The sequence below is a fragment of the Elgaria multicarinata genome, chromosome 18 (genome assembly GCF_023053635.1).
Source record: "Elgaria multicarinata webbii isolate HBS135686 ecotype San Diego chromosome 18, rElgMul1.1.pri, whole genome shotgun sequence".
In the NCBI taxonomy this organism is placed as follows: Eukaryota; Metazoa; Chordata; class Lepidosauria; order Squamata; family Anguidae; genus Elgaria; species Elgaria multicarinata.
Genome location: NC_086188.1, coordinates 12,337,339 through 12,363,935, shown reverse-complemented (window position 1 = coordinate 12,363,935; position 26,597 = coordinate 12,337,339). Strand labels below are relative to the sequence as shown.

The window sequence follows — 26,597 nt, the reverse complement described above, 5'->3', positions numbered from 1 at the left end:
AAACCAGCTGTCGACCATGGACCAACAACACAGGATATGAGTATAACAGAACACACATTCCCCAGCATGGAGGCAGCATATACCCATCAGGACAAGTAGCTATTAATAGCCTCCTCATCCAGGAACATGTCCAATCCCCTTTTAAAACCATCCAAAGTGGTGGCCATCACTGCTTGAGTGATCGTTAAACTATATGTGCTGTGTGAAGAAATCCTTTCTTTTATCTGTCCTGAAGCTCCTACTAATCAGGTTCATGGGGTGACCTGTGTTTTAGTACAATGAAAGAGGGAGAAAAATGTCTCCCTGGCCACCTTCTTCACTCCGTGCATAATTTTGTACACCTCTATCATGTTTCTCCTTACTAACCTTTCCTCATAGGGGAGCTGCTCTAACCCCTTGTTTGTTTTAGCTGCCCTTTTCTAACTCTACAATATCCCTGTTTTTAGGAGCAGTGACCAGAACTGTACACATAATTCTAAATGTGGTCACAACATATATAAGGGTAGCATGAAATTGGCAGTATTATTTTCAATTCCTTTTCTAATTACGCCTAACATGGAGTTCACCTTTTTCACAGCAGTCACACACTGGGTTGACATTTTCATTGAGCTGTCCACCACAACCCCAAGGTCTCTTTCTAGGTCAGTCACTGTTACGTCAGATCCCATCATCTTATACCTGAAGTTGGGATTACTTGTGAACAGCTACATTATTCCCAGCAGAAAATAATTATGCAATTATGATAGGTTGACAGAAGTACTTAATACTTCGCCTGTAAGAGCTCTGGTTCACTACTACTACACTAACCATTACTGAGCAAATATTTTCACAACGTTGATGAGTTAAAATAATTTCATAACGTTTTAAACTGAATTTCCAGCTGAATATTTGTTCCCACATAATTAACTGGAGGGGAATTGATGAAGTCAGTTTCCAAGTCTCATCACTATTACTTGAATTTTCAGCACGACTGCATTCTCTGAAGGAATTATTCTGTCAATGATTCTCTTCATATAATGATTTATGATCTACTCATCTAGAAAAATGTGTAGGTGTGTTCCTGGGGTGTGTGTTTTTAAATAAAGACCTGGCAGACACAAATGCCTAAAGTGCTGGGTGGCAAGATTCTTGCATTAAGAGCATACCGTTGTGTGTGGTCTTAGGAGGAACATTAAGACAACTAATCTTACAGGGTCTACCTGATCTATACATCGAAAAATCCATGTGAATGTAGTAGATACTAATATACTGCCAAGTTACTACTCATGTCAGGCATCCAAAAAGAACTAATGAATTAAGTATCAGCAACTACATTTTTTAAAAAAATGGGGCAATCTGATTATTCTTCAGTTTCAACTTCATTTTCAGTAAGGTTTAGCTCCTCCATTTCTTTCCAAAAGTCAGAACTAAACACTGAAGTCGTATTGCTTTCAATAATTATGCTCACTCACTTAGCTTTCTCCGAGTTGCATTCGCATCACATATAAAATGAATTCACTGAAACTTATTTTGCCATTTAAGAATATAAACATATTCTCATTACTTTGGCCAGTCTACCCCAAACTAGTGTTCCAGGTATTTAGACTATATCCCATCATCCCTGACCATTGGCCCTGCTAGCTAGAGTTAATGGGAATTATAGTCCAAAACATTCAGAGGGCGCCAGGTTGGTGAAGGATGAGTTTAGCTTCCCTCTTTGAGCAAGATCTGGATACAAGATTTCAAATACTTCATAGAAGGTCAGGGATGCAGCCGACATGGACGTTTTCAGAGAAGATAGCTATACTATCACAATGATGTAACACTAAAAGATAAGCTGATAAAATTAAGTTAATCAAAACTAAGCTTGAGTCAGTTATAACAGGGGACTTCCATGCAATTGCTTGGAACAACACCTGGTAGAATATCCATAAATGGGTTCAAAACTTTTAAAACACTAGTCAATTCCATCACCATCCAGCAAAAGAGAGGTATCTATTATGAAGTACGCCATCCATGCACACCAGTTCCTCAGTCTTCCCCCTTCCAAAAATGTAACCCTCTAAGTCCAGTTAGTGGACTGTACTGAAACCAGACATATCTCCAGGTTCTGTAGATCGTTTGAATATTTTATAGAGTATGCACTGCAGTCTTCACACAATTTGACTGCAGTAGTGCAACAGTCAGTATTAACACATAAATGTCACATTTTGAACATATATTTATGTTTAAAACTGTTCCTTCTGCAACCTATACTTTGTGCTGAAAGCAATGAAGCCTCCATCAGTCATGGGCTATGTTGGTGTGATGATTCGAAATGTTCAGTTGCTCAAGGAACCAAGCAGTTTACAGTCCAGAGTTTAAAGGGATGCCAATTTGGCTGGGGTTAAAACCTCACACTGAGGATGGCCATAGTCTCAGAATATGGAGGTCCCAGACAATGTAGTGTAGTGGTTAGGCTCTGACTGTTAAGAGTGTCAGGCTAGGCCTGGGAAGACACAGGTTCAAATCCCAGTCAAGCTACAAAGACCACTGGGTGGGCTTTGGACAGTTATTTTCTCAACCTATCCTAGCTCACAGGAACATTGTGATGATAAACTGTCTTGAGCTCCTTGGAAGGAAGATAGTATATAAAAGAAAATATAGGAAAGCTAAAAGACAGGAAACCCAGAGACAAGCAAACAGAAGAGATGGTACAGAGTACTCAATAGACTGAAAGGATTCCAAAGAGGAATTTGGAAGGAGGGTAGCTGGAGGACAGCAATTAAACTAGTGAGAAAGGGTTAAAAAAAAGTCTAATATCACCATGGGATTGACCCTTCATTTTAAATTATTTGTTCCTAATGGTAAGCAATCAGCTGGAAGGTCAAACAACAGAAATGCGGTTAATACTTCTCTTGAGTCCAAGTCTAAATCTTAACTTAGCTGGAGTACAATTGTTGGGAGATTAAAGCTGCACTTTCCTGGGAGTACAGCCCACAGAACACAGTGGGTCTTACTACCTAGAAAACGTACACAGGATTGTGCTACATAACACTAATGAAGTCTTAGCCTTGAACTTATTCCCCAAATCACATTTCCATCATGTTAAGAATTATGACAGTTGCTTTTACTCAGATCTAAGACTAAACTTCTATAGGACCAAGTTTATAGTACAAGTGCATATCGTGTGTGCTTAGGAACTATGAGGCACTCAGACAGGCTCGTATATCTCACTAGGGGAAAGCTGAGATGTTTAAACAACACAGTGAAGAAGAATGTAAAAATGTAAGTTATGTTACTAAACACTAATAACAAAAGTCACAGTGATATCATGCAGTTCACATTTTGAAATGGATGCCTGTCTGACCAAAGTGGGGAAGGGAGGGGCAAAGGCGAGACATTTGCCAAGTCCACTTCCTGTTCTCTCATTCATTTAGTGAATTCCTTCAATTCCTGCCATAAACTGTCTTTTCTTAGGCCAACGTTCCCCACACCCGATCCACAATCTCCCCACCACCACCACCGCAGTCCTTTTAGACATCTGCAGTCCTTCCTTCGTTATTCCAGACTCCGTTAAATCTTCATAATATAGTGCATCCGCCTACAGATTTATTTATTTTGTTAATGTACCACCAGAGATGTTTGGAGAAAGGGCAGAGGTAGAAGGAAATAGATGGAGAGATGTGGAGTTCTCCGGAGCAAGATAAAAATCTGTCTGCACATTGACGGCTCCTTCCTAACCTTCTACTTACTGCCCAATCTTGCAGGTCCATTTGCAGGGCTGAAAGATTCCCAAACTCTACCCGCCACCCCACCCTGATACGCAAGGTCTAGGTCTAGGGACTGACGACGAAAGCAGAAATTACAGGGACACGGCTGTGAGCTGTCGCCCCCCACCCAAGTTCTGACGGGAGCGTGTCCTCTCCTGCACCCCATATTCCTTATGGTGTAGTAATGCAGGCAAGCAGCTCAGAGCCTTCTCTCTTCACTCCACACACACACCAAAAACGAAAAAAAAAAAAAGAGAGGAGAGTCAGTCATTCAGGCAGCCAGTGACTCTGCACAAATACCCGCAAAAGGCTGCAATCCAAACTAAGAAGCCTCGCTCAGGCACAAAAAACACCACTGGATTCTTGGATCAGGTGCAGCCAGAGCCCCTTCGTTTCCCCTATCAAGGGCAAAAAATAAACAATGAGAGTGAAATGTGCATTTTGGGTTTTCAGGCGTGTTTATTTCTCATTTAAAGGACACCACCGCCCCCCTCTGCGTTAAAGGAGCAGCTAGGGCAGATTTGGTGCCATCCTTCCCGAAAGAAAGAAAGAAAGAAAAAGATGAAGCAGAGGGCATAAATAAATAGAGATTTCCCCACCACCACCTCACCCCCCCCACGTGCACAAGAGGGGGCTTCTTCCAATTCGCCCTCATAACCCTCCCAATAACAGAATCACCCCCTTTTCGAAAGGAGGCTCCCTCTTCTCCCCCACCCCACCCCTTTCCAAGCCCCCTCCCCAACCACTGCCCACACTAGGCCGCAGCCCCTCCTCCCCTTCCATTCATCCCACCCAAGACTGAAATGGGGGGAGAGGTTTTGAGGGGGGGGGAGGAACGGGCCCCCTCCCTCCCTCCCTCTTCTTCCCCCCCTCCCTCCACCCCATAGGCAACTGCTCACCTGAAAGTGCTCCTGGAATCTTATGGGGAGTATTTGAGCCATGGCTGGGTTGGGGGTGGAAGGGGGGAGAGCAGCCCTCTCAAGGAGGGGACCCCCAGAAAGAGAAGCGGGGTGGGGCAGGGGGGGTTGAAGGAGGCTCTTCGGGTAAAGGGGGGGAGGAAGAGCGTCGTGGGTCTGGCAGCAGAGAGGGGAGCCGCCGCCGCCGCTGTGCCCCACACATATACGCGCGCGCGAGGGGAGGCTGGTTTGGTTGGGCTGCTTCAGAGAAGGGGCTGCGCAGGCGCGGAGCGTGTCCTCTCTCTCCCCCACCCTCCTCCTTTCAGGGCTTCTGCTCCCTCAGCTTCGGCTCCCTTTTCTGCCTCAGCGCCCAGACCCCATCACCCCGTTCTGGAGATCCCTCCGCTCCTCAGACCAAAAAGAGAGAGAGAGAGAAAGCGAGGAGGCACAAGGGTCTCTCGCAGCACAAAGAGTCCCTGCCCAAGCCTAGGGATTGTCGCCGTTCTCAAGTCTTCCCGAACATACACATGAATAAATAAATAAATGAATGAATGAATACATGCAGACACACACAAGGTTTTCATTTTCTCAAGGAGACTGTGAAGGAGTCCCAAGGACGGGGTTTGGGGTACCATTTGGAGTTTGCTGGCGCTGAAGGGGGCACTTGTTCCAAAGCGCCCCCTTCAGCGTCAGAAAGCCCCAAATGGTACCCCAAAGCCCATCCTATATATATCTACAGTATATCACTTTGGAACAAGTGCCACCTTCAGCATCAGAAAGCCCCAAATGGTACCCCAAAGCCCATCCTACATATATCTACAGTATATCACTTTGGAACAAGCGACCCCTTCAGCGTCAGAAAGCCCCAAATGGTACCCTAAACCCCATCCTATCTGTCTGTCTGTCTGTCTGTCTGTCTGTCTATCTGTCACTTTGGAACAAGCGACCCCTTCAGCGTCAGAAAGCCCCAAATGGTACCCAAAGCTATACACCACTTTGGAACATATATATTCGCTTAAGGAGTCGGGGTCTGGCGCTTCTGCTACCACTTTAGTGGACCCTTTCCCCATTAACATCACCCCGTCCCTCCTCCTTCTCATCCTCCGCCTCACACAGTCAGGCTCCCAACCCCACCGCTGTGTGGAAGGAAGGATTTTGCACGAGATGCTACTTTGGGACGCCTGAAGCTGCCCCTCTCATCGTTGTTGTTCCCAATTCACTTCCGATTAGCGTCCCCTCGCCCTTTTTTTGTCTCCCCCTCACGGACAAAATAGAGATTGTAAGCTGCTCAGGGCAGAGACCTGCTTTCCCCCTCCATTTCATTCGCTGCTCTGTAAAGTCTCAAGTGCGTTGAGGCTGCAGTAAGGAGTAACCATTGAAATCAGTGAGTGTTACCTCAGAGTAAATATGGTGAGTATTACACTAAGAGAGGAGGAGGAGAAGAAGTAATAGTAGTCGTCATATGGTCATCTTGCTGGAAGAGTGGAAGCCAATTTGTTATCTCTGTGGCAAGCTAGGTGCATGTTTTTATTTTAATTATCACATTTCTATCCTGCCGGTTTCCCTCTTGCAAGGAACTGTGCAGGCTTACATGATCCTCCTCTTCCTTTCCATTTTATCTCCACAACACCCCTGTGAGGTAGGTTAAGCTGAGACTCAGTGACTGGCTCAAAGTCACCCGGTGAGCTTCATGACCGAAGGGGGATTAGAACCTGTGTCTCCCAAATTCTGGTCCAATGCTCTAACCATTACACCACACTGACTCTCATGTGAAATAATGTGGGGGGCGCAGCCACAGGCTAGCCCCACCTCCAGGGACAATGCATGCAACAGCATGACCCCTTGAGTCAGAACTTCCTATCTTTCTAACCTTGGTGCTCCTATAAAACATGAACTGATTGCCATTGACCAGTTCCGTTGCCAGTTTGGTCTTAGAATCCCAGATCAGTAGTAATTCAAGAGTACATTTATACTGCACTATTCACTAGAAATGAATCCAAGTGCATGGGATCACCAGCTGGGATAATCTAAGGTGGTTATCCAAATTAGTTGGTGCATAGGGTCCAGTCAATAACTGTCTGCAGCTCCTGTCGCCACCATTTTGCACGCGGCACGGCTGTTGATTTTTCCTTGGCTCCGCTCAGGGAACATCGCAGTTCTAATAGAAATCAAGTCGCTCCCACCAGCCTGAATCTGTCCTCCCCTGTGCGCTGACAATATCTGACCTTTCCTGTCCTCCCCATCTAATTCTCGGGCCTGTGCATCATAGGTACAATATTCAATATTCAAGAAATCTTTTGCTCAGCTCGCTGGCAGCGATCCTGACAGACGTTGTTCTTTATAGAGAATCTATAACCCTTGCGAGGTTACTGGAATGACACAGCTCCAAACCTGGTAGCCATTCCACAAACCACTGACTTCCCTAGATTTCAATGGGCCTTTGATGCAAAGGGATGGTTTGTGGCTTGTAGCCTTCGCCTCAAAAGACTCTGGAAGCGTGCCAACTGCATCTCATCATCTTAAGGAAGGGTTGTAAGCCCAACCTTCTGCCAGGGCTCTATGAGCCTTAATGTACACTCCCGCAACTCTGTTTGTGATCTAGTTCACTGGCAAAAGCACCGGGTTCTTCAAAGTAGCAACTGCAAGGGAACCAGACCCGATTATGATCATCATAATAATACCTGTCCTGTGTAGTGGTTAATATCTTAGATTAGGATTGTGGGGACGCTGGTTTCAAATTCCCACACAGCTACAAAACTCACTGAAGACACAATCCTATCGGGATGGCCATAAGCCACAGGGAAATATATGTGGAAAGTCAAAAGACAGAAGAAGTGGTGGGAAAACAGGAGCGTATTGCAAGCTGAAGACAACGTTGTCCAGACCCCCTGCAGAATCTCATGGATGAGGCAGGGTGAACTGCATCACAAAAGCCTCATTTGGAAGCACCTTGAAACGACTTCCGTAGCCCTGGTGAAATGCCGGTCCATGAAGAGGCAAGGGATATGCAATCATTAATCCTCTTACACTTCTCAGCTGCTTTTGACACCATCAAATTCTGCAGAGCCATCTGGCTGCATTGGGAGTTTGGGTGAGTGCAGGAGCAGGGTGGGGATTTTTTAATTTTAAGTCTCAGTTGCACAAAAGCTCACAACCTCATCACTTCAAATTGTAGAATTTTAGAGTGAAAAGGGACCTTGGAGGTCATTTAGTCCACCCCTTTTCTCAAGCCCAGACTCTTACAATGACAGCTTTCCTGGCCCACCACTGTTTAAATTCGTCCAGCAAAGGAAAAACCCACCACTTTCTAAGGGAGTCTGTTCTGCTGCCAAACTGCTCTTATTATTAGGAAGCGTCTCATGAATCTATCCGTACTCTACATTCAGCATCTAAGGTCCTCCTGCATGTGTCTCCTCTGAGAGAGGCTCAGAACACAGCAATGAGGGAGAGGGCCTTCTCAGTGGTTTCCCCCGCCCAACTGTGATTCCCCAACGAGGCCTGCCTGACACCAACATTGTCATCTTTTTGGTGCCAGGTTAACACCTATCCCTTTTCTCAGGCATTTGGCAGCAATGATTCCTGGATCTGTCTTATGGTTATGATTGTTTTTAAACATACGTTGTCTCTGTGTATACTGTTTGTTTATGTGCTTTATGTAAATGCTTTTTAAAAACTTTGCGTATTTTGTATTTTAATGTATTTTAATCTTTGCAAATTGCCCAGAAAGTTTGGCTATGGGGCAGTATAGAAATGCAAAAATGATGAGGATAATAATATTTAGTTGAAATCTGCTTCCTTTTCATTTCCACCCATTGGTTCAAATGCTGCCCCAGGAAAAACATACCTTTGCTCCATTCTTCTGTATGTATGTCTGCCCTCCAGGTATTTAAAGACAGCTCTTATGTCTCCCTCCAATCTTCTTTTCTTTAAGCTAAACATACACACCTCTTTCAATGGTTCCTCATTAGACTTGGTCAATTAATCAACTGGATTTCAATCCATACTTAGATCAGTTGAAATCAAAGGGACTTCAGTTAGTCACAACTAATAAGCGGTCTAAGGCTGATTAAGTCTGCAAACCTATATTTGCATATGGCTAAAATGATAGTTGCCCTTGCAGAGGGGCTGAATTAATGGGCAGGATATAAATACCTGTAATTTTTAAAGGACACAATGCTATTATTTCCAAACATGTAGTGTTATTCTCAGTTGGCAATATATTTAACATATGGATGGGCAAAGGGAGATTGTAAACAATGAGGTCTGTGTTAGCACCCACAACTATTTTGATAAAACACCTTTGGCCCTTGGTGGCTTTTAGACCAGCAGTTTCATGAAATCTGTTCTTTGCAGTTTCATTGTCCAAGAATGGACACCTTAAGGTCATGGACATATTGTCCTGGGAGGGTGATATGTTTTTCCTTCTGATTTGTGAGCATTGTGATTTCTGATGTCAATATCCATTTATTCTTTTGCATAGAGACTGGCCTTTTCATCCTTTGTAGAATGCAGTGGGATTGCTAGCAACTGTTGGCATATATCACATTGGAAGATAAGCAGGTTTTTGAACCCCTAATGCTGTGGATGACATTATTAAATCCTGTAATGGTGTTGACAGAGTAGATACGAGGACAGATTTGGCATCTGCAGGGATGGCTGAAGACATTTGATTGCTGGAGACAAGGGACAACGTGATGCCCTCTTCCATTCCAATTGGCTTGGCAGTTGAATCTTTCTTTGACTCTGGCAATAAGACAGAATCCTCCATCACACCAGACTAGCTCAGGGGCCATAGGTCAGGTTGCATGACCAACAGTGTTCTTTTTGCTGCCTCCCAACATCTGCCGCCTGAGGCAATCGCCTCACCCTGCCTAATGGTAGGGCCTGCCACAGTCTATTGAGACAGAGAGCGAGAGGGAGCCTCTGCAATGTAGTCTGTTGCTAGTAAGTAGCTATTTTAGGTTGGGGTAGGAGTGTCTGTAAGCAAGTAAAGGCCTACCATTCAGGGAGAGGGGAGGGTCACTGTCCAGAATGGGCAGTGAATCATTGATGTGTTTGTGACATCTGTAGGAACTGTAATTGACTACAAGTAATGCGATGTCATTTTCTCTTCTGGTTCTGTCCTGGAGTAGATTGCTCCTGGCTGGCCAAGCTCTGTTGATCTTTTTTTTCACTTCATTGGGTGGATATTGTAGTCTGAGAAATACCAGATTTAAATTCTTAAGCTGTGAGTCTCTGTCTGATGAGCCTGAACAGATGCAGTTATATTGTAGAGCTTGCCTGTAGCTTTTGTGGTGCATCCTGGATCTAAGCATGTATAGCAGCCAGTAAGTTTTGGATATACTCTGGTTCTTATATTTAGGGATGTACAGATTATAAAAAAAATGTTCCGTCAGTGTTTCACAGATTGCCAGGCGTCTTCCATTCCATTGTTCGTTCATTGACAGAATTGGATTTTTTCTTAGCAGAATTCGGTTCCACTTGTGCTAATTTGTATTAGTGATAATTTGCGCTAATGGAAGTGCACATTAGCGCTAATGTGCACTTGATACTAATGCACATTAGTGCAAATCCCACCAAAAGTGGAAAAACTGGTCTGCAACTCTGCTGAATCCATGTGACTTGAAAAGACAGTTCACTGCAGAATCTGAATGTCAGAGTCACAGAAGTTTGAACTCATACGAATCCATTGTGGATTTCTCTAATAACCATAGCTTATATATCATGTTGATGCACAGTAGTGACCATATAGTGAACCTTTGCATGGACTGGTTTACAGACTCAAGTTAATGGTGGGGTGAAAGTTATTGAAATCCTGATAGAACTTTGCCAAGGCCTCCTGTCCGCGAGTCCAGATCATAAAGATATCAGTATATCTCAGAGAAGCAGCTGAGAAAGCATTGTTCTAAGTTAGCCATGAAGACGGTAGCAGTAGAACCTCATGACAATGTCATTGATCTGAACATGTATGTTCTTCTCAAAGCTGAAGTAATTGTAAATACAAAATGGCAGAGTTTGCTGGCTGGATATGCTATAGCATCAGGGGTAATATTTCTGGTGGCTTTATGGTTTGTCTCTGTGGGGGTGTTGGTGCAAAGGGCCTGAACTTAGACATTGTCAATGGCTTGTAGTTTCCTCAGAAAGTCATAGGTATACTTACCGTATATACCTTAGAATACTGGTGGCATTTGGCTCAAGAATGAAGTCCATATAACTAGATATCCCAACAGTTATGGTCCCAATACCCCCCAAAGAATGGGGCATTCAGGGTTGGCTGGTTTGTGTATTTTGGATAGCAGATTGAAGATGCCTAGTCAAGGCTCCTCAGATGGGCCAATGTAGATTTGTTCCTACACATTTGTGAGAAATTCCTTCACCAGGTTGTGTAGCTCTTTCTGGAGTTCCTCAGTAGTATCTAAGGATGGGAGCCTGTAAGACATGGGAATCTTAGCCTCCCATCTGCAATCCAACTTGTCGTGACGATAACAACTCTTCCTTGTCTGATTGTATAATTCTGATGTCAGTATTGCTTCTGAGGTCGTAGATAGCATGCCATTCTGCACCACTGAGATGGTGTGCAAACAATGCTACTTGCTGGCTACTGCAGCTTGGGGTGCAGTGGTGGGACCACTCTATGTAAAAAATCTAATCCAGTGGTGCGCTGATTGGTCTCATGGTGGAAACATTATTTCAGTTGTAGATGGTGGGAAAAAACCCCTCTGCATCACCACAGAATTGTGTCGGATGTGTAGATTGGGTGCAAGTTTATTATTCACTAATAAGCAAGATGTTTGTACTCAACAGGTGACTGCCAGTTTTCTCCAATACATGCTGGCTTCAGGATGGGGTTGTAGTCTATGGACGATGGGAATGAAATGGAGTAAGCTGGAGGGGGCGTGGCTGGCTAGGAGTTAAGGATACACTGCAACTCTGTGTTGCAGCCCCCCTTTGTGCAATATAAAACCCACACATTCTTTGAAGACTCAATAGATTTTGACAGTGTTAAGAATGAACCATGTCCCTATTAGGGCTAATCTTTCGTATGACAAGATGTCTTTTACTTTCCCAAGATACAGAAGAGATTCTTGATAAATAAGCAACCTTTATTGACCATCAGACTACCCAAAGCACATCCAACTCAGTTTAACACCGTGACGCTACATTTCCATCTAATTTTTCTATTAAACAATGAAAAGCTAGTTAGTATAAAAGTTAAAGGCCCACGTTTAGCTTACAACAAAGTTAAACTTAGAGATGAAAAAGTTTCAGATTTACCGTTCTAAATTGGAAAGATAAAAATGTTTCCTCTACCACTGAAAAAGAGAATCAAAGGGATAGTTCGCTTTCAAGAATGGAATGACTTGGTTATAAAGAACAACCTCCCTGTTTTACAGAAACCTACTTTGCAAGAGAAAGAACACACCAATATTTCTCACCAAGAGTCTGAGGGAAACTGGACTTAAAGGAAGTCTGTGAGTGACTAAGTGAACTGGGCAGAAGTTCAGCACATGAGCCATATTTTCCAAGGAAAGGACTATATGCTTTCAAAAATGACGGTCTTAAATATAGCGAAGAAAGGTCTTGCTCACCATCTTTGGTGCCTCCAAAGCGATTGCTTGCCATTCTCAGGTCATTTTATTCCAGAGAAATGGGTATTACTACCAAGGACAGTTCATGAAATAGTTTGGGGAAAATGCAGTCCTTTGGCACTGAGAAACAAGGGGACGCTCCAGCAAACCCCTCCCCCCCAGCCCTTTTAGCTAGGAAATTCCTGGGCCTTCAGTCCGTAATGTGACTATAGTCAATTATTTCCTGCAGTTTGGATGCAAGTTTTTAACATTAAAAATCGGACTTATCCAATATTCTTAAATGCCATAAGATGTCTTTTCCTAATGAGCCACAAAGACGCCACAGGTTGCAAAAGCATCCAAGAGAATATTTACATTTATAAAGGCATTTTACCTATTTGACAGAAGGTATTCTATTTTGGTTGCAATTGTCATCAGGATCCACACAGTAGGCCAACGATGGGGAAATGGTGGCCCTCCAGATGTTGCTGGACTACAGCTCCCTTGCATTTGCTCATCCTGGCTGAGGATAATGGGCTGCAGAGTCCAACATCTGGAAGGGCACAGGTTCCCTACCTCTGCATTAAAGCAGTGCAAACTCAATACCAAGTTGGGAAAGAGTATTGAGCAAGGACAACTGAAATGGGAGACTGCAAAACCAACCCTTCAGCAATACCTGATGCTTCCCAAGAAGGGGCAAAGTCAGTTTCTTGGTCAGGTTCCTTTTCCCACGGAATTGCATCTTTATTACAGAACAGCCTTGTTCCCCCCCCCCCCCCCCCCACCCCTTCCTGTTAACTTACATGCACCTTCTGCAATAGCAGATGGTAAAAAATGTTGCCTATAGCTTCTCTGCTTTGGACAGACATTTGTGTATATCCTGTAAGATACTCTCAACACGGAAGGAAATTCCACAGAAAAGCCCAAGGGAGCCAAACAGTAGAACCCAGGCAGCAAGATGTTACAAATTAGCTGTGAGAGAAGAAGGGGTGTATGTGTGATTTTGGAAAGATAGCTAATGGCAAAACTAAATAGTAAATAGGGCAAAGGCATGGATTTCCCATTTTGAGTTGGTTTCAAAACCAGGGAGTTCTATAAGGCAATTACAATGCCAAGAATATGTGTCTGAAGTTTTCTTGGCTTGCCTGTTGACAACAGAAAGCAATTTCCATGCGGGGAAGTTTCCCCCCCCCCCTTCCTTCATTGAGGACTACCACTCTTTCCTGCATCGACCTGACACAAGAAATCCAAACCCATAACTATCACCAGTCCTTTCAAAACGGTCCTATATGTTTAAGAAATCCATACATTGTAAACACCGCACAGACAAGGTTAATAAGTTAAGACATCCTCCCCAGGTCTGTCTAGGCAATAAATAAATCCTTTTATAGAACATGGCAGCCTTCCACCTGGTGCCCTCTGGATGTTTTGGATTACAACTCCCATCAACCCCAGCCAGCATGGTCAACGCTGGGCTTGCAATCCAAAACATCTGAGGGCATCAGGTCAGGGAAGGCTGGAATATGAAATGAGTGGCGAGCATCACAGCTACTTCTGTCAAACCCAGCAGGTTTTAAAAACAAAACTAAAGTACCCATAATCCTTTAATCAGGGCCTTCCAATCAACCACTAAACATTTAAGAACTAAATTGACATAACAGGATCTACTAATTTAATTGTGAATGTGAAATAGGCATTTCTTCTGCAGAGAGGGTATGTGTACACATACCCTGAATCTATACGAACATCACCAGCATTAAAGTTCATGTAGTGAGAAAGTACTAGCTAAATAGATTTCAGGTAAAAAGGTAAGAGAGTTCCCACTCTGGTCCTTTCTCTAATACAGTTCTCTGATAGTCAGAAGCCATATTTCTTAAGGTTTAGAGACAGTAACATAAGCTGCTCAGACTCAACCTTGAATACAAGAAGTGGATTAAGAAAGGAACTACAGTAACAGATATGACAGCAGTGATGTGTAGGTACTGTAGTACTGATAGACTTTTGCCAAGTTTCCAAGGAATTAAAAGTGGGAGGGAAGGGTTTAAACTCAAAGTCAGCATATCACTGATAGCCAGCATAACTGAAATGCTAAGAGCCATGGCTGGTACTGGATAACTGGCAACATGTGACAGTAGAAATCATATTAATTATTGCAATTACGAGCAGTTCTACTATGATGATTCACCGAAGGGACTCAAGGGATGGGTATTTGCCAGTAAGTGTGGGTTTCAAACTTGTTTTCTTTTCAAATAAACACAGAGTTGATCAAATGGAATTTAGAAAAAAAGAAGTTTGCTTTGTACCTAAGAGGAGCTATGCTAAAAAAATCAATACACAGAATGGAATACCTTCGAATAAATTAGCATCACAATCAGTTCTGAAGCAGGTGACTACACCTATTGGCCAGTATCCAGAGTTACTTTAGGTGTAGCAAGAGGGCAGACCTGCATGCCATATCACACATAAAATTCAAAACTAAACTCAGTTCTGGAAGCACTTTGCCTTCAACATACAGCAGCTTTTTCCAAGCTGATCCGTCCAGATGTTTTGGATTTCAACTCCCACCAGACAGAATAGCCGATGGTCTGGAATCTTGGGAGTTGCAACGCAAAACATCTGCAGGGCAACAGGTTGAGGAAGGCTGGCACACAGGGAATCTTTGTTCAAGAATCGAAGATCCAAAGCATCATGGGCTAATTGTGTGGTGTTCTAGGAATTCCCTCAAGTCAATTTAAAAACAGGTTTAAAACCTCTGCTCTTCGGTTTAAATCTATTCTCTAAATACACACTTAATCATATTGGCACCCATTAAGCATTTTGATGCATCAGAGGAGAAAGATGAGAGGGAAAGGAAGCAGCAGCCAGACACCTCTCCATCATGCCTGGGTCCAGCTCCAGCTGAGATCCTCCCCTCCCTCCTGCTACCAACTGTCACTGATGAAGCCATCAGAGGGAAAGGAAGCAGCCTAGAGCCCTCTATCATGCCTGGATCTGTATGAGGCTATTAGAGGGAGAAGAGAAGAAGTGGCAGTCTTTCCATCGTGTCCATGACCTTCTGAAGTTTGCAACTAAGAATCTAGTGCCTAAATTTGCTTTTTCTATCCTCTGAACCACTGCTTGATTAAAACTGTCGCTTTGCTTCACTGACACGTGCTCTGACTTTTTGCAGGCTGTTCTGGAAGCCTCTTGGTGTGCCCAAGCTTTGAAATGCTGACAAACAAGTAACTTGGAGCTACTCCGCAACCAGCAATTTCTCAACGTTTGAGGAATAAGTAATGCTAATTGTGAAATAGGCCACACATACTCTTATCACAATGGTTGTGTGCCACAATTAAGGCCTAGGAGCACTTCAGGGTAACACGTCAACTTTTAAAACGTTTGTCCAGATCAGAAGCCCAAAGAGACAAATCTTAAAACTGCAGTTACGTGCAGATACATTAAAGAAGGTGGTTTAAAATTCTCATATTGCACTTAAGGTTATTCATTTTTAATCACAAGGCAAGCCAGTCACATCAGCCATTTTCTTATGCTTGTAGTTTTCCCAGACTGCAAGACAATGTCCAGCTGTATCAAACACATGGAGTTCCTGCATGGAGTTGAGAGACTTGGAGCTCCTTAAAGCTCCTTGACTTTTTTGTCCGTGCTTTTAATATTGACATCCAGAGTATCCACTTTTTGGGTGAGGTGACCCAGGATGTCGTCTTGTTCGTCAATTTCGGTCTGTAAGCCAAGAGCAAGGTTCTTCAGACGGCCCAGCCCTAAGGACATTTCACCTGAAAGAAGCCAAAGAAAATGTAGCGAGATCAGCAGCAAAGAGGTTACGCTAATCTGAGAGGCAATTTGGAAGAAATATTGCTCTGGTAATGTCCTGGACTAAGGAGCCGACGTTTAAGGAGATGGGTGCTTATTTTCATTTCCGAACGGCACAAGACTTTGAATGTGCATTTCAGCCGGGCTCTCATCAGCAAAAAGTTGTGCCACAATGAAAGTATTTTTCTTTAAGGTGCCACAGGGGTTTTGCAAACAAACACAGCTACCTCTCTGAAATTCATTAATATGTGGAGAGACATTCCTGCCTTTAATACATTTTAATATTTCCAAGCTATTTCAAGCTCATTACCATGGTATTTTATGAAAGCAGCACGTTTTTGTTAACCCCATTCACTTATTTTTTGTGGTCCAAAGTGTGACTTGTGAAATAGTATTTTTAGAAAAGATTTTAACCTGCCTTTCACAAGGCGTCTTAAAAGATGACCGCACACATAAAAATACAGTTACAATTTACTCACACGTACAAAGATCTTTTGAAGTATGAAATGCAGATTAGAATATGTGCATATTTAGAGCTGTTGGTGTTTGTTGTTTTTAAAGACAGCAGCGATGAGGTTATCTTCATCTTCCTGGGGAAGGAGTTCCAAAGGTGTGGAGCCACCACTGAGAAAACCCTACCCCTAGCACTGCCGGACTACTACTCGTTGCTGGCGTGTCGCCACCCAGAGTCAGATGCAAACTTTCATCCACATTAACAGATTACTTCTGCCTTATTTGGAGTTATATGATGTGGTGGTGGGAATGACAGCAGTTATAATGTACCCACAGCCACTCTTTGTCAAGTTTCCGTACGGCAATTACAACCCTGGTTGACAACTTTGCTAGAGGGACATGCTGAGGTCACAATGCAGTATGGCAAACCCCAACTTTCACCCATGATCTGCTAAATATCACCCCAAAATCAGTGTTTCTCTGTTTTTCTCCTCTTCCTGCTGGGGAAGAGAAAACTGTAGATAGTAGAAGTTGTTCCTTAACAAGGGTCCCATAAGCTTATGTTCCATTTCCTTCTTAATCCATAAGAAAAGGAGAAAACTGGGCACATATGCCCCTTTCTCCTCGGAAGTAAGAGTCATGAGACTTCCTTTCAGAGTAAGCAACTGGAATTAAGCATTACAAAACTCAGGCTGTTGCGACTCACCTAAGTTGTTGTCAACTTTCTGGTGGTAAGCTCGGAGATGTTGATTCTTGGGGTAACTATCAGGCTGGAATGAAGAATTTGAACTGGCTCCACTGGAGTTATCCTCTGGTAGGGATAAAAATGGACATAGATTTTTTTAGATATATACCAATCACCAGCTTTGATAGCACCAATTCTATATATGTAAAAGTGCTTTTGTGTAGCACGTGTGCCATAGCAAGTAGGTATGGTTTTATATTAAATTACTGAAACCCATAATTAAGCTTGTTTGAAATTGGAAGTGAGCCGTGAAAACGTTCTTTCAGACCTGGCAATCACCATTTGTAACTTCAAGCTACTATAAGGAATTGCTGTCCAAGTAAGAGGCAAAGTTGGTCTCTATTAAGAACCACCATATCACCAATGCCCAACAGCTTTGATGTGCTCACATTTAGACTGGCTGCCTTTGGAGATATTTAGGAGGCTCAAGTTGTCACAAGAATGATGGTCTAACTCCTGCAAGCCAGGCTCTGAACTGGTTTCCCATGGCCTGTTTATCCTAATGCCCTGGTCAGTAATTTATCCTTAATTATTATCCTTATAGTGACCTATGTTTAGCACGCATGCACCTCCTTTTTTACAGTTTCCAGGAAAATCCAGAAGGAAGAAAAAATAGCCCCTCTGCTATCCCACCCACTTTTGACTTTCCCAGGCATGTGCCAGAGAAAGGGTAGCAGAAGGACAAAGAACAGAGCTCTTCTTGTTTAGCCTATCTATCTCCTCCCATCCACTCCCTTTTCTTTTTTTGAGTTGAACACAGCTATCGTCTTACCAAACCAGAAATGGTTCAGAATTTCAAGAAAGGAATGAGACACAGAGGCTGTTCACCCAAAATGCTAACCCACACTCCATGTTTGAACACAGGCTGTTTTGAACCATGCTGCTTGCTGAACTGTGGGTTAGCACATTGTCTGAATACAGCACATTTCCCACAGAGTGGGTTATTGTGTTATACGAAGGCAGACAGGGTTAACAATGTAGTGTTCAAACACGAAACTAATCCGCAGTCCAGCAAACAAACAATGGTTCACAACAATGTGGGTTAACATGTTGTGTGAATAGCCCATAGAAGAGCTGCTTTAATTAAGCTAACAACCAAAATAATCTGGCTTTTCTACCTGTAAAGAGTGTTCCTATCTAATGTTTTCAGAACTTAGCAAGGTATCTGAATGGTAGCTTCGGTACAGCAGGCCACAAATAAATTGTGCACTTTTGAGATTTAATGAAAGTCTATAAATCAACTTATTCAAAATAAAATCCTACACCAAAACACTCCATATCAGGTGCGGGGAACCTGTAACCTTTCAGAAGTTGCTGGACTCCTTCAGCTTTTGCCAGCATGGTCAACGGTCAGGGATGATGCAGGCTGGCATCACAGGTTTCGCACCCCTGTTCTTTCCATTCAGATTGCTTAGCTTTTCAGTCTCATTTTGGTAAAGTCATGAATCTACACACACTTCCCTTCCCTAGTTTTTTGCTTTATACTTATGATATAGATATCTATCCCAGAGTTGTCACTTCATACATCTGCCCAAGTACCATGAAAGCCTATGCCACAATACACTTGCTGTTTGTAAGGCCATATTTTGCTGTTTTAACAGCTAATAAGACTATTTCTTTCTAGAATTTGTACAGTCTTGAGTGTTCAAAGTATATTTCCATATTATAATCAAGATGTGCACTGCTTCAGTTACAGATCTACGTTTTTAGTGCATGCAGTGCTTCAACACAGACATGGTATTGGTGCTAAGTCAAGGAAGAAAGCAATAGATACCTGCTAGTAGTGAAGATGATTATAGTGAAGATGACTAGCATTGTGGGCTCATATCTCCTATGAGATCAATAGCCCAGCATGGCTAAGACTCATCAAATAAGTTATATACGTTAACTTATATACGTTATACATTAGCTACAGTCCAAATCAATGCTCAAAACCACAAAGTTTTTCAGAGATAAATGAGATTTAATCAAGCTAGTTTCAAACTAATTCAGTAAAAGAGATTAAACAAACCTGAATTATCCAACTTTCGTAAATTTGGATGACTCTCCTGGTACTTTGACTCCTGTTCTTTACTGACAGATATGGCTTCTTTTAATCTGGAGACAAAGAAAAGACAGGTACCGTTCTCAGAACTGATTTTAACAGCCACCAAATCCAAACAGGCCTTACATTAAGAGCAATATGTTTTGTTTCTAAACTTTGATTTTTACTTTTGTGGTGGTTAAAATGAAACAGCCACTGAAATGGCCGCTTAAATTCATTTCTTCCCACCCATGGAGTCCAAAATGAATCCATGAAAAATGATCCAACAGACCATTTGCAAAGGAAACCTGGAATGTCATGGAGATCCTTATCCTTTGAACTCCTGAGAAAAAATGCATTGTCTACAGATCTTAGAAAGTCAAATGATGAAACCTCCAGGAAAAAAAAGCGCTATTTTTAAAAACACACGCAGCATAATGTTCAAATGGTCATAATTTAAGTATTGCACTGTGATGTATTTTGCTGCTTTCTTAGCTTTGTTGAAAATGGGTGCAGGGGGTTGAATGGGTATCCAAACAACAACATTGTTTATTATTATAATATTATATTATTGTTATTTATTACATTTATATACTGCCCTATAGCCAAAGCTGTCTGGGCAGTTTACAAAGATTAAAAAGATTATATTAAAAACAAGCAAAAGCACCACTTGTCATTGTGTTTACAAGAGTTGGAAAAGGGGTGGGTGGGTTGAATCTGGGATTTAAACGCTGCTGCAAAACTGTGTCCTGGGCTTAAACAACCGCTTTTTCTCAGGTTTCCACACTTTAAATGTTGTAATCTTTGATAGCTTCCGTTGAAACGAGTTTGGGTTGCTTGCCTGCTGCTTGCTTGGTAATCGGACGCCCCGTTCTGCTCAGGTTTGGTCTCTTGTGGCTTGGCCTTGAAATAATTCACAAAGCCACCGAACACGCTCTTAATGCTGTTGATGTGTCTCTGGCTGGTTTTTAGGTCTTGATCCATCTTATCCACCATGCGTTCTGTGCGCTTCAGTGCCTCACCTTGCCGCGTTAGCTCCTACAAGAAACAATATCATTTTTAAGGGCTGCCGGGGGGGGGGGAGGGGGGAGGATTTGGATATATAACTTCCTATAGAATCACATTTCTATGTTCAGTTGAAACAGATATCATTTATTATTTATTATTTTATTACATTTATATACCACCCCATAGCCGAAGCTCGCTGGGCAGTTTACAAAGATTGAAAGATTAGATTAAAAAGAATGAAACCTAAAAAATCAATATACAAAACATAAAATCAGCTAACGTTTAAAACAATTTTTAAACACAGATTTAAAGATGCGGCACAGTTCAAGGGAAGTGTTAAAGTAATAAATGGTAATTCTTTGAATTTCCCCAGCATTAATTTATGTGCTATAGTAGAAAAAGAAGAACTCATTCAGCAAAATGTGAAAAGCTAGGAAGAAGCTATAATGTTGAGCTGGGACTTAGTAGATATCTACTTAAAGCTCACCTGTCAACTGAACCACATGTGCTCATTTCATGAACTTTTAAGCATTTTTTAAAAAGTTATGGTCTGGAACAATTGACAGTGCAGGCTTCTACCTATAAAAAATACCTGTAGTCTCTTTTGCCAATTTCCCATATATATAAGCCCCAGCACGAAATACAACTAATAAGTAGTGACAACGAAACTGATTGTTTTTATTGCTTTTACGCTGCCCTGACATTCTAGTGATATAGGGTGGGATACAAATGTTTTAATTAATAAATTAATAAAAGACAGTCCTTTGAACAAATGAAGAAAGAAGTTTTGCTTCACACTTATGCTTCGGCTTCGAATAAGCTAGCAGCAAAACGAGAAGCGGAACTGTTTGCGCGTGTCGTAATTTGAGTAGCGCAGGGCATACAAATCTGTGAAAAAGCAGAACAGGCAGGGTTTTTCCCCCCAATTGCAAAACTAAAACAAGGCACCTCGGAAAGAGTTTAGCAAGATGAAGAAACACAAGCTAGAACACAGAAAAGTCTTCTGCTGCGTAACAAGATAGATATAATTAAGAATATGCGGTCGTTAAGTCTACCGTTTCCTTCAGAAACTCTTGGCGCTATATAATTTTCCATTGTTCAGGAGATCAATAGTCATTACTTTTAAAACCATGCCAAATGTGTAAACCCTAATCCTAAAGTTCTTATTAAGTTCCCATTTGTAGAAGCATTTATATACCGCATTTCGGCCCTGCTTAATTTAGCCTCATTATGAGAGTTAAAATACAGTAAGGAGTACGGCAATTTTGCTCTCTGTAATGAAGTCCCAAAGGCAGTCAGGACTTGCTCCTACCTGATGGCCTTCTGAAAGCCTTCTGGTGGCTTTTGAAGGATGGCATGGGGCAGAGGAGAATACTCTGAAATACGCCTTGGCTGCTGGATTTATTGTTTGCTGTAGTTTGTTTATAGTTTATTGTCCATTTTTAAACAAAGAGTTCATTTGAGGTTTATTTAAAAAATAAACTACACTGAGTCTGGGAACGGTAGTATTTAATTTAAATATAATGATCAATCTCAAAGCAGAACCAAGCACGTACACTATGGTAGAACTGAGGCTCACAAACCGGCTTCTTATGACAAAAGACTGTTTAGTGTTGTTCCAGTCATAGTTTTTTAACAGCTCTCTATAACACTTTTGAAAAGGTATTGCTGATTTTTAAACAACCTTACTCCTAGAAAGACACAACCCAGGTGGCCTCATTAGTGATTTTACTTACCAAAGATGAATAGCAGAGATTTAATTGTATGCTTCATAATAAAAGGAAATGATTAATAGAGTGAAGTATTGAGTCAGGTGCACATTGAAACTGGTTAAGTAGGCAACATCTCCATTCCAGCCATTGGCTTAGAAATCAAGCACGGTTTGATGTATGCCTCAAATGTATGCCTCAAAGCATGCTTTCCACAAATGTATGCCTCAAAGCATGCTTTCTATGGGCCTGACGTACTCCTATTCAAGAAATTGGACAGAGGAGTCTGAGACAAATTAACTCAAAGCTTCCTACTTACTATACACTACAGCCTGATATATTTTAAGATTCTTGCTTACCTCTGACATGGCTACTCCAACATGTTCAGACTCATAAATGAGGGACAGGGAACGGTTACTGCTATCTACAGTGGCCTGGGACCGCCTCAGGACTTCTTGCTGCAAATACCTCTGTCTGTCTGGGCCTTCCCTAGGAGGCTCATTGCTTTCATTCCACTTTACTGGCTTTAAATCTTCATCATCATCATCATCGAAAGGATTGTAGCTTTTTGGATGAGCTGACATAGCGGCAGCTTCAAGTTCAGTTCTTTTTTAAGTGTGAATGTAGACAAACAAAGGCAGAATGGAATCCAACTAACGGCCTTCACACCCAGACCTATTTCTTCATATCAAAGATAGCCAGCATCCATGAGATGGAAAAGCGAATTCTACAAGAGAAGCAAAATCTCAGTCAAACCTACACAGAGGTCAAAATGATTTATTGGAATGCACATCTACATAGTTAAATGAAGAACTATAGCCAATTAAGACCCTCTTCCCCAATCCAAAAACCATTGGAATATATTTTATTCCACCTTTCTTTGAGTTTCCTAAGTAATGCTTTTGGAATCAGACAAAACCTGTCTGGTTTGACATAGCAAACAGCTCCAAAAGGCACAACGTTGAGAGAACCAAGCCACACTCTTGACATCCACTGTACCACACGGGTTGGCTCATGTACATCAGGCATCTCAAACGATCTGCTCTGCGGGCATCTTTCCATAGCTAGCATACCTGTGCTCCACCAGTGGTACTTTCTGACAGGCATGGTATAGTTTGATTTGTGAAAGTAGGGGCTGATATGCACATGTGGAAGAGAATCAGATCAGGCCTCCCTTCCAGAGCTGGCCCAAGATATTTTGCTGCCTGAGCCAGAGCAACAAATGCTCCCTCCCCCATATGAAGGTGCACAGTAGGTTAGTCTGGCACTTGAGGCAGGAATTCCCACAAAGCAAGAAGAGCGTGCTAATGGATGAACAGGTTAAGGGCGCAATCCGAGGCAACACAGCAAAGTCAGCATTTCCCAGGCAGTCATGACACCCAAAATTAGCTGCCTGAGGAAACTGCATTACCTTTTCTGATGGCAGAGCCAATCCGGGCTGATATTTTGATCTTTACCTGCTATATGATATACCTGTGCCTTAGCTTCCAGTTTAAACAGCTATGGAAAGGCTAAAGTTCCCAATTTGAAACAAGAAGTTGCTTAACTTAAGCGATCATGAATCAAACTTTCCTTAGGGCATATTGATATACTAATTACTATTACAGAAATCTACAGTTTTTGCCCTTATGGGAAATAACTCCCTGTTTTAGTTCCATTTCTATATATGTTTTTCTTTTTTGCTAACCCCAATACTTTACAATTACCTACTTTTTTTTAAAAAAAAAGATCCTTTATCAGTGACAATCTCTAGAAATGCAAGAGCACCTATTGACAAGGGAAGTCACAAGATTCCTACAATGGAATCTGACTTATTACCGTTTAATTATCAACCATTGCTCATCCCAGCACAACTTGTGTCATCACTCTGGGCTATCTCCTCACAAGATAAAGCAGCATTTTGAAGACATACCCTGCTTGCCTCTTTCTCTTTAACTTACATCACACATACCAGCCTGATCACATGATGCAGGGCCTTTTTGGGTCAGCAGCCCCCTTTGGAGAGTGTTGCGGGTGCTCTCACAAAATGGCTGCCACACTGGGGATGGCTGGTGGAAAAAAATACCCATTTCCTACAAGGCGAACTGGAGAGACTAAAACCAAAGTAACTTGCTCAAGAACCTAAGTAGAAGGCAGAGATGGGCTGGAGGGGGGGGAGGGGCTGAACTCCCCCCCCTTCTTTAAACCCAAATAAAGATGGTGCTGGAAGGCAGCCCTTCTCTTTGTAGCATGCCAGCCTCCCAATATTTTTTTTTAAATTAAAAAATCAGGAGAGACAAGGTGGCAAAAGAGGTGCCTACAGGGAGAATCATACAGTCAGATGAGGCTAAGTAATGATAAACCAATGCACTAAGGGATTCACATTTACAGGATTGATCCTAACAGTGCTTGCTTGAAAAAAGCCCTGGAAAGTTGAGTTCGATTGATTACTCATTAATGGTTATCTACCAAATTCTGTTGGACCTGGCAAGTGTGTCTAGGACTGCAATGTTTAATCTCAGTAAACTTTGTGCCAAATCATGCAGCCTCCTGCTCCTAGTTTTGTCAGGTATAGCCTCCAGAAAGTTTCTGGGGCTTTCCCTTTCGCCACTGAGCTCTGAGTGCCAGGATAACATGGAAAATATCACCTTTGCCATTCCACTTTGGAACGGCACAAGCCAAGATCCCTTTGGACAGACCATAACTCTTCCCTTAAAGACCCCCTTCTACTTCAAGTTTTGTGTGCGTGGATGGAAAAAAATAAATACTATTTTGATTCATACTTATGGGTTTGTAAGTAATGTCACTGATTCCCTGGAGGGGAATGAGCCACCATCTCAGTCAAAAAGCAGAACAGAAATAAAACAGACTTTAAAGTTTAATGATGTGGGGAAATGGAAATGGAAAAAAGTTTATTAAGGAACAATAACCTGAGGAAAGATTCGCCTGTCCCAAATTTGTACAGAGCCTGTGTCGTGGGTTTACAAGATTGGGTCTTCCAATTAAACTTGGAAGACCCAATCTATACTCAACTTATTCCGGTCACTCTGTTTTCATTTGCACGTAAACCTGATAGCAACTTCTACTAGCATAAACAGCTAAAGCAGGCTTACCCAACCCAGTGCTCTCCAGATATTATGGACTTCATCAGCCCAAGGCAGCACAGTCAATAGTCAACAACCATGGGAGTTGTAGTCCAAATCATTTTGGATGGCACCATGTTGGGGAAGGTGTAGCTAAACGAACCAGAAAAGGTTCGTTTAGCATGTCATCTGAACCGGAGATCTTGGCTTGTTGCTTCCTTTACAAACGTGGATTGTAAACCAGAGTTTGTCCTTGGCTTACGAATCTCGGCTTGTTTAGCGGAGTATGCTAGTGCGAGAAGCCAAATGGGCCCTGTACTCTGATAAACTGGTTGTTCATGATATACTGGTTGTTCATGGTAAACCTGGCTTACTATTCAATAGTTCTTACCATTTGTCATACGATTATTTGCTAATTAAAAAACCCACCTATATTTCTTTTTTAAAAAACTATACATCTTGGCTTATTGTTCTCTCTGTCACCTAATCCAGCCTCCCCCAGCCTAGTTCACCAGATGTGTCATAGAATCATAGAATAGCAGAGCTGGAAGGGGCCTACAAGGCCATCGAGTCCAACCCCCTGCTCAATGCAGGAATCCACCCTAAAGCATCCCTGACAGATGGTTGTCCAGCTGCCTCTTGAAGGCCTCTAGTGTGGGAGAGCCCACAACCTCCCTAGGTAGCTGATTCCATTGTCGTACTGCTCTAACAGTCAGGAAGTTTTTCCTGATGTCCAGCTGGAATCTGGCTTCCTTTAACTTGAGCCCGTTATTCCGTGTCCTGCACTCTGGGAGGATCGAGACAAGATCCTGGCCCTCCTCTGTGTGACAACCCTTTAAGTCCTTGAAGAGTGCTCTCATGTCTCCCCTCCATCTTCTCTTCTCCAGGCTAAACATGCCCAGTTCTTTCAGTCTCTCTTCATAGGGCTTTGTTTCTAGACCTTATCGTATAACCCTAACTGGTTAGAGGATGCTGGGGGTTGTAGTCCAACACTTCTGGTGGGCACCAGGTTGGGGAAGGCTGGTGTAACCTACCTCGCCGGGTTGTTGTGAAAATAAATGGCTCTAACCCCCCCTCCCCCCAGCTATAAAACTCGTTAGGTGATTAATCTGGCCAGGGATTACCTCACTCTCAGCCTAACCTACCTCACAGGGCTGTTGTTGTGAGGATAAAAACGGACAAGGGGGAGCCCGCCTGCCGCTTTGAGCTCCTTGGAAGAAAGGCGGGAGATATTTATGTAATAAATAAAAGGCAGTAAGTAAAGATAGGCCGAGAGGGCTTTGTTCCCGAAGCCCTAACCGCGTCCCCTCAGCGCTCGCTCACTCACCAGCTGCCGCTTAGCGAACCTCCTCTTCGCCTTCTCCCTTCCCGTCACGAGAGGCGGAAACGGCGCAGGCGCGTTCCTCCTTCCTCTAGGCTTACTGGGACAAACCATCCAAGGCGGGGGGGGGGGAGAGAGAAAGGAAACAAGATGGAGGCGGTTGGAATGAACCAACCAGTGGCGGCAGGTGGCTCGGGTTTCGGTGGGGCTGTGATTCCGTTCTGGGTTTCCGTCAAAACCAGCCACGACTCTAAAGGAGCTATGCGAGGTG

General features: G+C 42.7%; 2 protein-coding genes across 7 annotated transcripts in view; both read right to left on the bottom strand.

Annotated features, from left to right (window-relative positions):
• Positions 1–4,691, bottom strand: part of CLTCL1 (clathrin heavy chain like 1) — a 56,398-nt gene extending 51,707 nt beyond the window's left edge. For all 6 annotated transcript variants that reach the window (XM_063143881.1, XM_063143882.1, XM_063143886.1 and 3 more), the window contains exon 1: positions 4,631–4,691. In XM_063143881.1, the coding sequence (XP_062999951.1) occupies positions 4,631–4,672 (42 nt within the window). In that variant the 5' untranslated portion in view covers positions 4,673–4,691. The remainder of the gene's footprint in view (positions 1–4,630) is intronic.
• A 9,097-nt stretch (positions 4,692–13,788) lies between these two features.
• Positions 13,789–26,388, bottom strand: SNAP29 (synaptosome associated protein 29). The gene is made up of 6 exons (XM_063143768.1): positions 26,333–26,388; positions 22,303–22,670; positions 20,068–20,264; positions 19,215–19,300; positions 17,165–17,269; positions 13,789–15,968 (listed from the first exon to the last, which is right to left on the bottom strand). The coding sequence occupies exons 2-6, from the start codon at positions 22,525–22,527 to the stop codon at positions 15,811–15,813; spliced, it is 771 nt and encodes a 256-aa protein (XP_062999838.1). The 5' UTR covers positions 22,528–22,670; positions 26,333–26,388; the 3' UTR covers positions 13,789–15,810.
• Positions 26,389–26,597: the final 209 nt, after the last annotated feature.

Bases quoted from the DNA above. Each gene is read 5' to 3' on its own strand.
- SNAP29 (XM_063143768.1), bottom strand. From the start codon at position 22,527: ATGTCAGCTCATCCAAAAAGCTACAATCCTTTCGATGATGATGATGAT. The intron at 20,265-22,302 runs GTAAGCAAGAAT...TGTTTCTTGTAG, and splicing joins TTGGAGTAGCCATGTCAGAG to GAGCTAACGCGGCAAGGTGA. The intron at 17,270-19,214 runs GTTTGTTTAATC...TATCCCTACCAG, and splicing joins ACGAAAGTTGGATAATTCAG to AGGATAACTCCAGTGGAGCC.